Raw genomic sequence first — 17,049 nt, 5'->3', positions numbered from 1 at the left:
ATAGATTATCCTTCTTAAGGATAATCTTTGTAATGCTTTCACCAGGCCTATTGTCAACTGTAAACATGAAATTACTATTTCTTGGTGTAGACCTGCTGAGAGGTCTGTGAAATTGGATGTTGATGGGAGCTCGCAAGGTAATCCTGGGAAGATTGGTTTTGGAGGCATCATTAGAAATAATTTCATGGTGGCTAGTAGTTTTTATCGGTTTGGTGGCATTCGCACTAACCTGCTTCCAGAACCTCTAGGTATTAAACATGGATTATCTCTTGCTTGGAATTAAGGCTTTAGGAGGATCACCTGCAATTCTGATTCTCTGAATGCCTTGAGACTTACTCACGAGGAAAACTCCACTTTTCATAGGCTTGTGGCTATTATCATGGATATCAAAGAGCTTCTCTTAAAGGATTGGGAGATCCGTCTTGCTTATATGTTAAGGGAAGCTAACTAATGCGCAGATTTCTTGGCTAAGCAAGAAGCTCAAAATTTATCAGAGTTTTGCATCCGAGAAGACTCACCTTCAAGATTAAATGCCCTCATGCTTAGAGGTTCCATGGGTTCTTGAGTTTAGTTTGTTCTTATTTTTCCGTTGTACCAAAAAAAAATAAAAATTGACCGGACCCTAATTTCATGGTGGCTAGGGTCATTGGCGAAGACATTGACAAGAATTGTTTTTTCATCATGGCTCCATCTTTTCTTTCTTTTTCACGGGACAGATTGTCAAAATACCTTTCATGCAACATGGTATTACTTGAAGAGCTAGCCGGAAGCTGTGAGTAAGGCGATATAAAGCCAAGGTAAGTACGGATAAGATTTATTAGTTTTGGGTTTTACATGTTAATTTTCATTTTCTTGTTCGATGTCGTTTTGTATAACATAGTTTTTATTTACTGAAAAAGAATTTGCTCTTTCTCCATAAAAAAGTTCTTCCAATAATTTTGAATTTAATATTTTCAAAAAAACACGTATAATATTTTTGTGTTTACAAGCCAAAGTCTTAACATAAAAAAATATTCATATTTATGTTTTTAATTATTTTTATATATTTTCAAATCTGAGGTGGTCATTACACGTAACACTCCTCTTGACAAAAATATGATAGAAGGATAAAAAAACCCTTTAACAAAACAAAAGTAAATGTAGACTCTATAAATAAATTTGTGCACAAGAGAGTACATTTCATAGAGAGACGAACACAGAGGCAAAACTTATCATTAATCCCTCAATTCAGTGCTCTTACCTTTATATGTTGAATTCATGTTCCAGTTCACATAATACAAGGGCTAATGAGAGAGACTAGTTGCCGAAAGGAAACTTAGGTTTTACGAGAGATGACGATTTAGCTATTGTTTTCAGCAAAATCAAGGGAGCAACATAAATTCTGTATAATGTAACTGACTAACAAATATTTTAAAAACAATCATCAATAGGATATTCTTATCAACAAAACTTTCTGAATTTAAAAAAAAAAATTAAGAAATGAAAAGCAACCCATCACAATGAAAAACCCAAATGAATATACTGTAATGAGAAATGCTATTGAGGGCTCCTAAGATGCCCTCTGGCCTCTAATGGGCATTTTTGAGAGCATCTCCCTGAGATAATCATAGCGACTTTGGTGATATTCAATCCATATGCATAGCTGCCTTATTGCTTCCCTCTTCTCCTCTCCGAGGTCTAATATCCCCTCATCCTTTTCTTTCATCATCGTCTCCAATGCTACCACCTTTTTCTCCAGTTGGTTGATAGCTTTGGTCAAATTCTCCTTCTCCACTCCTTCCTTGCTCACCTTGACCTCTAATTGCTCAACCTTCTCCTTTAATGCCGATTCGTGTTCTTTTATATCTTGTAGCTGCACAACTAAATTACCTACTTCCTTTCTCAGTTTTTCGTTTTCATTATTTGTGTCCCCAAACCAATTCTTCGCAATCAGAATCTCCTTTGAAACTACCAAAATACAGTTCTCATACCTGTTACAATCTTCTTCAAACTTCATGGTCAAAGCATCCAGTCCTAACAATGAATTGTTTACTTTTTCTGAGATATCTGCAACCATACTGTGATAAGCTTCATTATTTGCGGTGATTATCCCGGACAATACAGCAACCCTTTCTTCAAGCACTCTCTGTTCTTGTTGATACTTCTCTTCCGCTTTTCTAAAGGTGTCTTCATTCTCTGTTAGTAATTGTTCCGTGACACGGAGCTTCTGGTTTGACAGCCGGAGCTTAACTTCTATATTTCGCACATTCTCGACCAAGGTGTTAAGTTCATCTCCTTTTACTTCAAGATCTCTCTTCAGGTCCTCAATCATCTCTTCCAACTGCTCTACCATCTGATCTCTAGAACCCAAATGCTTTTGGAATTCTTCTGCCATGTCTTGAACTTTCCTTTCTGCTACTGCAAGACTCAACTTGCACTCCTGAAACCAGCCTTCAACTTGCTTATGCTCCTCATTTAGCTTTTTGTGTGCCTCCTCCTGTTCATCCAGCATTCTCCGATGCTCTGCAATCTGGCTCACGAGCTCAGATTTCTGATTTTCCATTTCGGTTAGGTTTTCTGAAAATTCTTCCTTCTCCTTTTCAAGCTGCAATTGCATTTGGTTTTTCTCAGTCTGCAAAGAATCCAATTCCTGATGCAGATTGTTGACCTGTTCCGTTAATGCCATTATCTGAGCAGAAGCTTCAATCTCCCCATTTGTATGTCTCTCCTGGAGGGCAGATAACTCAAACTCTCTCTCTGTTTGTGTTTTTTCCATTTCAAGGATCTTTTCTTGTAATCTCACCATTTCCTCTCCCAATCGCTCCCTTTCCTTGGTTTCAGTACTTATTTGCTCCCCAAGATCAGTTTTCTGGTTGCACAGAGTCTCCACCTCTAGTTCCAGATCATTGATTTGTGCTGAGCAACTTTCTTTTTCTGCCAGGACTCTTTGTTGATCTTCAGTCTTGCTTACTATCTCCTCTTTCAAATTTTCTATCAGAATTCGATATTCTGAAATTTCTAGAGTTTTATTCTCGAGTTGCACTTCAAGTTCAACTTTCTGGCTGCGTAGAGACTCCAGTTGTTGTTGTAACAAGTTGACCTGATCAATAAGCCCCTCAACTCGAGTCGATGCTTCATTACCTCTACTTACCATCTGTTCCTCCAATTCTGCTTTCTGGGCATGAATAGATTTGAAGTCTGCTAGCAGAGTATCGACCTGCACTGTCAAACTCTCTGTTCTAGAGAATGATTCATTATAATTTTCCTCGAGTTTCTTCATGAGAGCAGAAAGTTCATCCCCTCTCACTTTCGACATCATTTCAAGTTCCAAAATCCGGGCTTCTAATCCCTGATTCTGTTCTCCCAGTTGCTTTGCTTCAGCCACCTTGCTTTCAATCTGCACCTCAAGATCTCTATTCCGGGCTTGCGATGATCCCAGCTCCAGCTCCAGACCTCTTACTTGTACCTCCAATCCATTTATCCGAGTTGATGATTCATTCCCATGTGTCTCGTGCATCTCTGCAAGAGATGAGTACTCCCTTTCCCTGTCACCCAATTTATCCTTTAAGTGACCTGATTCACCTACGAGTCCATCAATTGTGTTTTGTGCCTGCTCCATCTCATTTGAGATTTCAGATAATTTCAAGGTAAGAGAATCATTCTCCCTCTTGGTGACACTCAGATTATGGGTAAATTCTGCAACTTGATGTTCTGCAGATTCCAGCTGTTGCTTCATGATAGAAAGTTCTGCTTTAAGAGCTTCTAGTTCTTGCCCTGTGGTAGCTTTTTCTTCTTGCAGCTGATCAGTCAAGATTCTTAAGTCTTCTCCAATCTTCTCACTCTCTTCAATGCTTCTCATGGCAGCCTCTTTCTCCAAAATCATGCCATCTTTCTCTTTGTTCAGTTCCTCCATTCTTTGATTCAGTTCTGCTTCTATCACGCCAGCAGAATCTAGTTTTTGCTTCAGTTCTCCATTCTCAGCCAAAAGTCGTGCTTTACCAGTGTCTGAGCTTTCAACTTCGAGCTTCAAATTTCTGATGACCTCCTCTTCTTCTTGAATCTTGATCAAAGCTGTCTCATATTCCAACGTCAAAGCTTCTCTGATCTTCTCACTCTCTTCAATGCTTCTCATGGCAGCCTCTGTCTCCAAAATCAGGCTATTTTTCTCTTTGTTCAGTTCCTCCAGTCTTTGATTCAGTTCTGCTTCTATCAAGCCAGCAGCATCTAGTTTTTGCTTCAGTCCCCCACTCTCAGCCAAAAGTCGGGCTTTATCAGTGTCTGAGCTTTCAGCTTCGAGCTTCAAATTTCTGATGACCTCCTCTTCTTCTTGAATCTTGATCAAAGCTGTCTCATATTCCAACTTCAAAGCTTCTCTGATCTTCTCACTCTCTTCAATGCTTCTCATGGCAGCCTCTGTCTCCAAAATCAGGCCATCTTTCTCTTTGTTCAGTTCCTCCAGTCTTTGATTCAGTTCTGCTTCTATCACGCCAGCAGCATCTAGTTTTTGCTTCAGTCCCCCACTCTCAGCCAAAAGCCATGCTTTATCAGTGTCTGAGCTTTCAGCTTCAATCTTCAAATTTCTGATGACCTCCTCTTCTTCTTGAATCTTGATCAAAGCTGTCTCATATTCCAACTTCAAAGCTTCTCTGATCTTCTCACTCTCTTCAATGCTTCTCATGGCAGCCTCTCTCTCCAAAATCAGGCCATCTTTCTCTTTGTTCAGTTCCTCCAGTCTTTGATTCAGTTCTGCTTCTATCAAGCCAGCAGCATCTAGTTTTTGCTTCAGTCCCCCATTCTCAGCCAAAAGCCGTGCTTTATCAGTGTCTGAGCTTTCAGCTTCAATCTTCAAATTTCTGATGACCTCCTCTTCTTCTTGAATCTTGATCAAAGCTGTCTCATATTCCAACTTCAAAGCTTCTCTGATCTTCTCACTCTCTTCAATGCTTCTCATGGCAGCCTCTCTCTCCAAAATCATGCCATCTTTCTCTTTGTTCAGTTCCTCCAGTCTTTGATTCAGTTCTGCTTCTATCACGCCAGCAGCATCTAGTTTTTGCTTCAGTTCCCCATTCTCAGCCAAAAGTCGGGTTTTATCAGTATCTGAACTTTCAGCTTTAAGCTCCAAATTTCCGATGACCTCCTCTTCTTCTTGAATCTTGATCAAAGCTGTCTCATATTCCAACTTCAAAGCTTCTCTGATCTTCTCACTCTCTTCAATGCTTCTCATGGCAGCCTCTTTCTCCAAAATCATGCCATCTTTCTCTTTGTTCAGTTCCTCCAGTCTTTGATTCAGTTCTGCTTCTATCACGCCAGCAGCATCTAGTTTTTGCTTCAGTCCCCCATTCTCAGCCAAAAGCCGTGCTTTATCAGTGTCTGAACTTTCAGCTTCAATCTTCAAATTTCTGATGACCTCCTCTTCTTCTTGAATCTTGATCAAAGCTGTCTCATATTCCAACTTCAAAGCTTCTCTGATCTTCTCACTCTCTTCAATGCTTCTCATGGCAGCCTCTCTCTCCAAAATCAGGCTATCTTTCTCTTTGTTCAGTTCCTCCAGTCTTTGATTCAGTTCTGCTTCTATCACGCCAGCAGCATCTAGTTTTTGCTTCAGTTCCCCATTCTCAGCCAAAAGTCGGGTTTTATCAGTATCTGAACTTTCAGCTTTAAGCTTCAAATTTCCGATGACCTCCTCTTCTTCTTGAATCTTGATCAAAGCTGTCTCATATTCCAACTTCAAAGCTTCTCTGATCTTCTCACTCTCTTCAATGCTTCTCATGGCAGCCTCTTTCTCCCAAATCATGCCATCTTTCTCTTTGTTCAGTTCCTCCAGTCTTTGATTCAGTTCTGCTTCTATCACGCCAGCAGCATCTAGTTTTTGCTTCAGTCCCCCATTCTCAGCCAAAAGCCGTGCTTTATCAGTGTCTGAACTTTCAGCTTCAATCTTCAAATTTCTGATGACCTCCTCTTCTTCTTGAATCTTGATCAAAGCTGTCTCATATTCCAACTTCAAAGCTTCTCTGATCTTCTCACTCTCTTCAATGCTTCTCATGGCAGCCTCTCTCTCCAAATTCAGGCTATCTTTCTCTTTTTTCAGTTCCCCCAGTCTTTGATTCAGTTCTGCTTCTATCACGCCAGCAGCATCTAGTTTTTGCTTCAGTCCCCCACTCTCAGCCAAAAGTCGTGCTTTATCAGTGTTTGAACTTTCAGCTTTAAGCTTCAAATTTCTGATGACCTCCTCTTCTTCTTGAATCTTGATCAAAGCTGTCTCATATTCTAACTTTAAAGCTTCTCTGATCTTCTCACTCTCTTCAATGCTTCTCATGGCAGCCTCTTTCTCCAAAATCAGGCTATCTTTCTCTTTGTTCAGTTCCTCCAGTCTTTGATTTAGTTCTGCTTTTATCACGCCAGCAGAATCTAGTTTTTGCTTCAGTTCTCCATTCTCAATCAAAAGTTGTGCTTTGCCAGCATCTGATCGTTCAGCTTCAAGCCTCAAATTTCTGATGATTTCTTCTGCTTCTTGTATCTTGTTCAAAGCTGTTTGATGTTCCCACTTTAAAGCATCCCTTTCCTCACTTGTAGCTCTCAACTTACTCCTCAGTTCAGCAACGTCTAGATTTGCTGCTTCAAGTTCTTGCTTTATGCCATCTGTTATCTTTTCACTTTCAAAACGACCATTTTTACTGCCTTTGTGCTTAGAAGAATCATCAGATTCTGAGTCTGAGCTAGATGAAGATGAGGTATCTTTTCCATGTTTGCCATTAACTTTCTCTCTCAGCTCTCCCTTCAGATGATCATATTGTCCATAGAGCAAATGGTACTGTTTCTGGACATCCTCAATTAGCTCAAGAAGAGGCTCTTTTTTGGAGTTTTCTACTGAGAGGCCATCTCGTTCTTCAAGATCTTCCTCTTTGATAAGCTTCAAGATCCTTTTTACCTTGTCATCAATTTCTGAGCAGGAAAGGTCTTAAAGTTAAATATTGACCAAATTTACAATGGAAAAGATGAGCTTAAGGCACAAAACAATAAGCCTGCAGAGACAACTCAAAATGTGCTGTGAGAAAGGTGATAAAATTCATTTTTTCCAGTTTTCATAATGCCATTTCACCACCTCCAAAATTACTGGTACAGAAAATCACCTGTTTTAGTTTCTTTTAGCTGTTCATCTTTCTCCGGATCAATGTGAGTTCCAATGAAGGATTTTAATGATTCACGGAAATCGTGCTTTTTCTTTGTCATCCTCTTTAAATTTTCAATCTGACTTTCCTTGGCAGCTATATGTTCAGAAATGCATTCTCCATCTTCTGTTCGAAATTATAAAATCTGCATATCAGGATTTTGATAATTAAACACAATAAGATTCCAGCTGCTTATTAATGGTTTACCAAAATTGAACATGCGTATAAGCAGTTAAATGAAGTGGGTCAGCCATGAGAAGATAAATGATCAACAAGTGGCTTGCAAGATCAGTCATTTGAAGCGAACACCACACAAATGAAATCATTCAAGCAGAAAGTTAGAGATCTTATTGAACTATTCAAACAACACTTACCAGGCTCTATTTGTGAAATACATCAATCAGTAAAGAAATTGACTTTGACCTGTTCTACGCTAATAATATAACTTCGGCAGACAGCCTGCAGCTCATGGTTATACAAATGTCCCAACATCAATAAAATTCTCACCATCATCCTAGAAACAGGATAATAGCTCCGATTTGATGTTAACTTTGACGAAATTTGAAATGCAGAATCAGATGTTGATAGTGAAATGAAAATCAATCCAGTTTGAATTAATAAAATCTGAGTATTTCTTTGATACACTTAAAAGGCTATATCTGTATGAGATGGGAGTTAAAGACTGTTTTGAAAGTATAGCTGTTAAACTGGATATGTCCGGTCCCTACTAAAACTCAGCTATTAAAAGGCAAATTATAAAACAATCCCAAACACCCACTAACATCATCGTTTCATTAGGTAAAATCAAACACAGACAAAAACCCATGTCACATTTGGATTCCCAATCACAACCAAGCAAATAAAGTTGCGTATCCTCACTAATAACCATATTTCAGATCCACCCATTTCCAAAATCCCATGTTCTTTTCACTGTAACAAGTCCCACTAAAAGAGCCATTTTTTCAAAACCATGGACCCAACACACCAATAAACTTCCCCTTCTTAAAAGACCATTTTCCAACTAAAAATGGATAATTAAACAGCCAAAGATGTCATTACAGATCTGGCACCACCTCATAACCACTAATAAGGAATCAAATCAAAGCACCCCAGAATAAGTAGAAGCCAAATGAGAATTCTTTCAAGAGTAGAAAATGACAGCTTAATATTGTTAAAAGTGAGCTGTTCTTTTTGGTATTTTCTTTTTCCAGTAATATAACACGCTACTCCTCAAACATAATTAAAACTGATTTAAGATTCATATTAAAATCCACTTTCAAAGCTTGAAACTATTTTTCCACCATAGAAACCTACAAACGGCATAAAGTTAAATTAAAGAAAATCTTCTTTTTTTGCTTACCAGGAAATTTCCTTTGCTTTCACTTTCAATCTTCCCTGGTAAGCTTAGCTCACGCTTGCCAAAAAAATCCAAGATTTGAACTAAAAAACAAGAAGAAAGAAAAAATTAAACTAAACAATTAACCAGAGAGATTTCCAGCTAAAAAATACAATCAATCTTCAAAAAACAATAATAATAAATAAAAAATTAACCAGAACTAGAAAAAATCATGATCGTAACGTAATTACTTCTAATCAGACTAACAAAAACCTTAACCAACACAGTCAATAAAAGATTAAAATCAGGAAACTAAACAAATAAACGAACAAACAAGCAGGAAACGATCAGCATATGCTAATCAATCAGCAATTAACTATTTAGTCCACTAGAAACGAACTTCAAATTATCAAAAACAACAACTTGATCGACCAAAAAACTAGCTAAAAATAATTTTAAAAAAATCAAGAAAAGATGGAGTAACATAAGCAAATGAAGTTAGAAGGCTGAAATTCCTAGTTAAGCATAAATTAGGTGCAAAAATTTCTGAGATTGATCAAGATCATGATCAAGAATTAATTACCTGTAATTCCAGCTCGGAAGAAACTTAAGAAAAACGAAACGCTCTAAAATTTTAAACTGAGGAGAGAGAGACTGAGAGAGAGTTTCAAAACGACCGGTACAGCATTTTCTTGCTTTTCAATTTGAGGGGGAGGATGGAATCTTTGGAACCTTCTCTCTTGATCTAATCATCCTCGTACTTTACTTTTTATTACAATAAAGCCACTGAGATGTCACTGAATGTGAAGATAAATATCGTGAGTTTTTGCTGCGGAAAACGGGAGATTTTATTTTCTCGGAAATAAAGAAATGATTGGTAGTTTGCGGGGCCCATTTGTATGAGTTGTTTCCCGCGCCTAGGTGGATATCTTGTCTGGATTTGAGTTTTTTTCACTGTGCTCGTGCATGTATATTCTCCACCAATCATGCCTTTGTTGAATGGTTCACGTGGCTTTTAATTTCGAGTGGAGAGAAAAATAGGAAAATCATTTCTCAGTCACCAAATTTCATTAAACCAATAATACTCAATATATAGCCTTCGTGATGGCATAAGTAAATGACAATTATACCCATTATCACAAAGATGTCCTTTCTATTTATCTGAATAGAAATAGAGATAAAAAAAAAAGATATTCTTTAATTCAATGGATATGATTTATTTTTTAAATAACTTCACACCTGTTATTAACTCTCAATTTTATTTAAATATAATGAATGATACTTTTTAATATTATAAACCTTATCTTATTTAATTTTCTTTTTATTATCATCTATGATCTCTTATCTCCACATATTATCTTGTTATTTATTCTATTGGCATTGGTGTCTTAATGATTTTCTCTGGCTTTAAAAAGAATGAGAAGTAAATCCTAATATTTCTAAATGGAAATCTACACTTGAAATAGAAAAAAATATTATTATTATTATTTTCTTTCTTTATTATTGTTTTTCTTTCTGTTTTGTACTAAACAAGGCTACTATAGAAAAAATAAATATTATGATAGGAAAATTAAAGCTAACAATAAAGAGGAGATAATTATTAAAAAAATAGTAAATAGAAATAGAAATATAATGAATAGTGAGATATCAACAAAAAGAAAATCCACACTTGACAAACTCGTGACTTGTATTATTAAATACTAGGATAATCTCATAAAAAGTAAAAGTAAATTAAAACAAATTATGAAGTATAATTCTAATTAACCCAATGATTTGAGTTAATCAGGTTAACCAACCAAATTTGTAATCTCATTCATGAGATCGAAATAACCTCATAGAAAATAAACTAAAACAAATCATGAAATCTAATTTTTAATTGACCAAATGTTGAAGGATGAAACTGAAAAAAAATTGATTAAAAAATATTTTAAAAAACTAACGTGTTAACCCATCAAATTCATAACAAAGGTCATAATATTGAAATAACTTAATAGAAATTAAATTAAAATAAATTATCAAGTATAAATATTTAAATTTAATGTCAAAAAGATAAGATTGATAATTGAAAAAAAATCTAAAAAAAAAAGAAAAGAAAAGAAATCACATATCACCACGCGAGGAGGTGAACAGTGAATTCCTCTCCTCAATTAATATTTGTTATAATTCTTCTTTTTCTTATTTGATAATTTATCTGTGTTTCAGCTAAAAACCTATCTTTCATATGTTGGAGAATAGTGCGATCATGAGCAAACTTTATCATCCTAATTCTATCTAATGAAATTAAACTATTTTATCTAACAAAACTAAGTATAAGATGTCAGTAGACATGTGCAGCTCTTTTTAAAAAAAGTTTTTTAGCAGAGATTGTTGCTTGACACCATGTGCAATCTCCATGAGAAGAAAAGGTTGAACAAATTAGCAAAAAGCAAAACAGGCTACAAAGAAAGACGATGCCATATTTGATTATTGAACAAATATTGGCACGAGTTTACAAGCTGTTTGTTTAATGAAAGAATTAATGTTGTTAAAACCAGAATAACAGCATTAATAAACAAAAGAAGAAAATGTCTGCAAATCTCTTCTAAGCCACTCTCTTGATATGAACAGTCTTCTTTGATATTGCTTCTCTGAGATGATCATAGCGGCTGCGATGGTAATCGACCAAGATACAAAGCTGCCTTATGGCCTCCCTCTTCTCCTCACTAACACCCAGAAAAATATCTTCCTTGTGTTTTACCTGCTGCTCTAAATATACTACCTTTCTCTCAAGCTGACTAACAGAATTCAGCTTTTCTCCTCCTTCCTTGCTCAGCTTTGCTTCCAGTTTCCACACCTTTTCTCTTAGCAAGAGCTCCTTCTCTTCCTTGCCATTCAGTTGCAATGTCAAACTATCCACGTTATGTTTCAGCTTTTTTATCTCATCCTTTGTTTCTGTGATCCATCTCTTCGCAAACTGAAGCTCGTTTGAGATTCGGCAAATGGGGTCCGAGAGAATTTCATTGTCCTCGTAGAATTTCTTGAGCATTGTTTCCGCTCCTGAAAATACCTCTCCTGCATCCAATAACATCTCCCTTATCTTCCTCAATTCAGCTTCAAATGCTGTTGTTTTTTCATTAAGCTCTATGTTTTCTTGATCAAGTCTGTCTTTCATCTTCTTGTAGCCATCTTTGGTTTCAGCATGAATTTGTTCGGCAACTAAAATCCTCTGATACAAGATTCGAATATGATTTTCCATTTTCATGTGGAAGCTCCCTGCTAGTTCTTCTATCTTCCTTTCTAAAGATTGAGGATTTGTCCTTGGGGAATCCAGCGACCGATATTTTGGAGAATCCAATGACCGATATTTTGGAGAATCCAGCAAATGATGTCTGACTACTTTAGTCTCCTCAGTTAGCTTTTTTATAGTATCCTCCTTGTCTTTCAGGATTTTCTGCTGCTCTTCAATCTTGCTCGTTAAATTGTGAACTTCATTTTCCATCTGAAACTGGATTTGCATAACATCTCGCCTTAGTCTCTCGTTTTGTGTCTCCAATAAACTCTTCTCACTCAGCAAGGAATCCAAATCCTGTTGTAAGCTAAAAACCTGTGATTTCAAGGCCATAATCTGAGTAGAAGCTTCATTCTCTCTGCTCTCATATTCTTTCTGACAAGGAGAAAAGGAATCCCCTCTATCTAATAAGATCCCCTCCAGTTCTAGTATTCTAGCGTGCATCCTCTCCCCTTCTTCTCGCAACTGATCTGTCTCTTGGTTCTTACTTCTTATCAGCTCTTCCAGCCTGTTCTTTTGGTTTCGGATAGAGTTCGCTTCTAGTTCCAGGTCCTCTCTTTGCACAAGAAAGGTTTCTTTCTCTTTTAGCAGTTCCTGTTCAGTTATAGCCTTCTTTGCTATTTCACCTTCCAAAGTCTCTGTCCGGAGCAGGTTTTCCACAACTTCTTTGGTTTTCATGTTCAGTTGAGCTTCCAGTTGAGATTTCTCACCTCGAAAGGAGTCCAATTCCTTCTGCAAAATATTAATTCGGTTCTTTAAGCCCTTGGCTTGAGCTGATACTTCCTTCCGCTTACTTGCTTCCAGTTTAGCATTCTGAGAACGTAAAGAAACCGTCTCCAACTGCAGATTGTTGACCTGTGCCATTAGATCTTCAATTCTAGATGTGAAATTCTTCTCACCATCCTTCAGTTGCTTCTGGATTGTAGATATCTCATCCCCTTTCTCTTTTGACATCAGTTCAAGTTCCGAAACACGTGAAAGCAGCTGAGAGTTTTTCTCTTGAAGATGTTTAGCTTCAGCTGCTTTGTTTTCAATCTGTGCCTCGAAATCTTTCTTCAGGGTGCACAAGGAATCCATCTCAGTTTTCAGTGTAGCTAACTGTCCCTCCAGCTCCTTTATCTGAGCTGATGCTTGACTGTCATGAAGCTCATGTACCTTCACAAGAGCTGAAAGTTCCCTATTTTGCTTGTTGACGGTGTCTGCTTCTTGTAATTCTGCGCTGTATTTGGTGCGTAAAGCTTCGTTTTCAGCAGTAGCAGAGGTCAACCTATGCTTCAGCCCAGTTACTTCTAAGCTTGCAGCATCAAGTTCCCCAGCAGTGCCGTCTGATGCTTCAAGATGCATATCTATGATGAGGCTACTGGCTATGTCTGGAGAATAATACTCTGAATCGGAGAAGGATGAAGAGGAAGAACTTTCCTGCTCTTTCCTGCCTGGAGCCTTGTTCCCCATCTCTGCTCTGAGATAATCATATTGTGCGTGGAGAGACTGGTACTGTTTGTGAAAATCCTCGACAAGTTCAACAAGTTCTGATCTTTTCTTTGAATCTTCCGGGATCTTACCCTTCTTGGCTGGGCCATTATTCTGTATAAGCTTCAAGATCTTTCCCACTTTATGTTCAATGTCTGCAAATTAAATAAGACGAAAATATGGAATTCAATATCTAAACCTTCAACAACTGGCTGTAACTAGTATATCTGCACTCTATTCTTTAAAGCAGGAAATTAAACATCTTTGGGAATGAAACCACAAAGCTCAAGATTCTATGAAGAACAGATAACTGGTGAGAAGTATAGGGAAAGGCCTGTTAAGAAATGTACTCAAACTTCAGCAATTCTTGTGAGATTCAAATTGTAATATTTTTGCACAATTGCCTTCAGTCTAAACTCTAATTAGAGAGCCAAATGCTGACATAACTGGTAAAACGAAGATATTCAGTTTTAGCAGAAAATTTCTCTCTTGAACTTGGACGCTTATAGATACTGAAAATGCGTTCTTTTGGCCTCAGTTCTTGAGTATCATAACCTGCAGTAGTGCAGATTTTAGGAAATTTGAGTTTGTACATAAGAGATACTGCACCTCTTTTAGTCTCTTTCATTTGTTCGATGTTTTCAGGATCTTCATGGCTGCCTACGAACTCCATCACCTTCGGAACGCCGCTTGATTTATAATCGGGAATTTACAGCCAACTCGAACAAATTAATGAAATGCACTCTTCATCTGAAGCATATCAGCTGAAGATCCTATACGATAAAAGGCATAACCACCACCATCATCCATTGAAATAAAAGAAGAAGTGCTGGTTGCATTATGAAATTCAATATCCATGTGTTGAAGAATGAAACGTGCACACAACTTATTAAACCCTCATTAATTTCTGAAAAGATCATTCACAGTTCAGTATATGTGCATGGAATTGCGGTAGAATGTATTGATTTCATTGCCTTGAGTCTAAGGTTCCTTGATATTAATTTAAAAGAAAAGAGGGTGTTGAATCTAAAACCTGGAGAAGCTTAGTCAGGAATTGCAGCAGACCAATTGACATTAGCCATAGATAAATTAATGTTATCAGATAATTTTAATTTCTCTAACCCCCTACATCAAGCATAGAGGGCTTCGATCCACACTTGACTATGACAAACATGGTCCACCGAGAAAACAGTACTTCCAGTCGACATAAAAAAGAGTGAATTACATCTCTAGACGTGGAATGTTGGTCAGCAAAATATTATACTGTCAATTTCATAGGGCCACCAGTCCCCCGACATTTTGAAACTCGTTACTCAAATTACTATTTTATGCTTTCACATACAGACACACACACCTGGGATCCACCACAAAATAAACCATTTTATTACATTGTTTATATGTAATAGAATTTAGGCAATGTGAGCTTAAACAAGATGAAATCATGAAAGTGACAAACAGTTTAGATGCGAAGATTTTTTAATATTGAAAATAAGAATTTTGCAGAACGTTTCATTGGGTAAAGTAGTGTTCGTAGTAATTATTTTTTAAATTTTTTTTTAATATAAATATATTAAAACAATCTAAAAATATAAAAAAATAAATCTAAAATGAATTTCAAAATTTTTAAAAGCATGATTTGATCACGAAAACATACACTATCTAAATGGGTTTGCGTAGATCGTTAGCACCTCAGCTTGTATCTTAGGCTACATGAGTTTGAACTCTCCTTGTACCCTCGAGGGCTACGCCCTCTCTTTTATCAAAGGAGAAGGAGAAGGAGAAGGAGAAGAAAGAGGCATTGTTCCATTAAAACCAATCAAGAAGAGAAGCAAATTATTAGATAAATGGATCTAATGATCTAGCAATCAATCAAACCCAAAGATTGATGCAATAAAGACAAAAAAAAAACACACCCAGATGGGAAGATTTGAGACTTTTAGGTGTTATTATTCTTTTCATGTTCCTGTCCCTTTTTTGTGGATTAAAAAAATGGCATCCTTTCTTTTTCAATCATTCTGTATTTCCCTGGAAACCAATGGAACTGTAAGAAGAAAAAAGAAGATACCTGTGATGGGAAGGGGGTTTTTTGACTGCAGATCTGAATCCAACAAGAGTCAAAAAGTTAAATGTCATTGAGCAAGAGATTAAGCCAAAAAATAAAAGGTAAATAAAGAAGAAAATTTGTACATGACTTCTTTTTAATTCCCCTTTTTTGTCCTTGCCACTTGCCAGGAGAAGGAAATTTTGGCGCTTCTTTTGAAACTAATACCCTTCGATTCTTATTTTATTACAATTCAAACCAACGAAAGCACCGCGAATTCTCGCCGTGTCATCAAAACAAGCTATCGCGATATTTGTTTCTTCTGCGGTGCAAATTATTTGGCACCAAGAATCTACCGATAAGTGTGCCACTTCCCACCCTTGGAAAATTTACTCTTTTCATAAAATTATTAAAGAAATGTTTTCACTGTTTAAAATTAAAAATAACACTTAAACATCAATAAATGCCACGGGATCTTATATATATATATATATATATATATTCTAACTTATAACCTAGCTAATAAGATACTGTTTTTTCTTGTGATTTTTTAGGTTGTAACATGGCCTGGAGCATGTTAAAGTTCAAAGAATCACAAGTGCGTAAAAATAACAATTTAAAGCAAAATTTAGTTAATTTTGTATTTAAGAATAAAGAGAGTCTTCATATATAATTTATACACAAACTAGTTCGGTTTTTATCAAAAAAATAATCAAACCAAATTTTTTTAGGACAAACACCGGTTCAAACCGGTTTGGCTTAGTTTTTTCTGGTTTAGCTCGGTTTTTTCGGTCTGGCTTGGTTTTTTTCCGGGTTTTTTCAGTTTGAGTTCAGTTCGGTTTTAGGCTTATAAAACTGAAACCGAACCGGTCGGTTTTTTCAAAATTTTAATCGATTTAATCGGATTTTTTTCACAGTTCGGTTTTTTCGGTTATTTTTTTTTCTGATTTTCTTGGTTTAATCAATTTTTCAGTTTTTTTACTCACCCCTAACACAAACATCGAAAAATGTATATCAAAACCAAAAAAAGCCATACATTGTTGTTTCTATGAGTTATTTAAAAGTCATGGAGCATGCCAAAAACAGTTGGAGTATAGCAAGTAGTAACAGAAAGTGGAGCATAACTCATATCTATGGTTTAGAAACCTTTTGGGAACGCGGTGCAAACCGCGTTTCCAAAAAATTTATTTATTTATTTATTAAAATTTAATATGGTTTGTATATTTTAGATCGTTTTAATATGCTGATGTCAAAAATGATTTTTAAAAAATGAAAAAACATCATTGATATGCATTTCGGTACGAAATGTTATTTGAAAAGCAACCACTACCACACTGCCAAATATATTTAGTAGCTCATACAAAAGAAATAAACATGCAAGATCGAGGTTCTTGAATGCGGAAGATGCTGGAAAGCAAATGAGCCTACAAGAAGGTATTGCCAGCGAAAGAAGCCTTATAAGAAGGCATATGAATAGTTGTGAAGATCGAAGGGTAAATCAGATTTTTATAAAAGGTCAAGTCATAAGCTCTTAATGTCTAGAAAAGTAAGCAAAGTGAAAGCAGACTATGGTTAGCAACAATTTGTGTGCAAATTAAAAGAGAAGATTTGCGGGAGCATCATAAAAAGCACAAATTATGAATCAATTAAAAAATGCAAATGAAAGATTACTTCTTTACATGAATAAACAATAGCAGAAATAATATAATGAAGCTGAAAAGGAGATGAACCTAGGTGCTAGATGGCGGTGAGTCTCGCTGTTTTTTTGCATGAAGAGATTGTTATT

At 36.4% G+C, this 17,049-nt stretch overlaps 2 protein-coding genes across 22 annotated transcripts; both read right to left on the bottom strand.

Annotated features, from left to right (window-relative positions):
- Nucleotides 1-1,379: 1,379 nt before the first annotated feature.
- On the bottom strand, nucleotides 1,380-9,221 carry LOC7497829 (COP1-interactive protein 1). Of its 21 annotated transcripts, none has more exons than XM_052451004.1 (6): nucleotides 9,068-9,221; nucleotides 8,509-8,588; nucleotides 7,110-7,293; nucleotides 5,387-6,921; nucleotides 4,841-5,113; nucleotides 1,380-4,567 (listed from the first exon to the last, which is right to left on the bottom strand). In XM_052451004.1, the coding sequence occupies exons 3-6, from the start codon at nucleotides 7,207-7,209 to the stop codon at nucleotides 1,550-1,552; spliced, it is 4,926 nt and encodes a 1,641-aa protein (XP_052306964.1). In that variant the 5' UTR covers nucleotides 7,210-7,293; nucleotides 8,509-8,588; nucleotides 9,068-9,221; the 3' UTR covers nucleotides 1,380-1,549. The 21 variants fall into 21 exon arrangements, with proteins under 21 accessions (XP_052306964.1, XP_052306963.1, XP_052306961.1 ...); XM_052451003.1 differs by lacking the exon at nucleotides 4,841-5,113 and adding an exon at nucleotides 5,114-5,386 and having other exon boundaries at nucleotides 1,380-4,840; nucleotides 5,660-6,921; XM_052451001.1 differs by lacking the exon at nucleotides 4,841-5,113 and having other exon boundaries at nucleotides 1,380-4,021; nucleotides 4,295-4,840; nucleotides 5,114-6,921; nucleotides 9,068-9,220.
- A 1,699-nt stretch (nucleotides 9,222-10,920) lies between these two features.
- Nucleotides 10,921-15,408, bottom strand: LOC7497828 (COP1-interactive protein 1). The gene is made up of 3 exons (XM_002303594.3): nucleotides 15,288-15,408; nucleotides 13,832-13,995; nucleotides 10,921-13,377 (listed from the first exon to the last, which is right to left on the bottom strand). The coding sequence occupies exons 2-3, from the start codon at nucleotides 13,893-13,895 to the stop codon at nucleotides 11,066-11,068; spliced, it is 2,376 nt and encodes a 791-aa protein (XP_002303630.2). The 5' UTR covers nucleotides 13,896-13,995; nucleotides 15,288-15,408; the 3' UTR covers nucleotides 10,921-11,065.
- Between the last annotated feature and the right edge of the window lie 1,641 nt (nucleotides 15,409-17,049).

Source organism: Populus trichocarpa, chromosome 3, assembly GCF_000002775.5.
Source record: "Populus trichocarpa isolate Nisqually-1 chromosome 3, P.trichocarpa_v4.1, whole genome shotgun sequence".
Classification (NCBI taxonomy): Eukaryota; Viridiplantae; Streptophyta; class Magnoliopsida; order Malpighiales; family Salicaceae; genus Populus; species Populus trichocarpa.
Note: the sequence above shows the minus strand (reverse complement) of the source record. Positions and strands in the feature narration are given on the sequence as shown.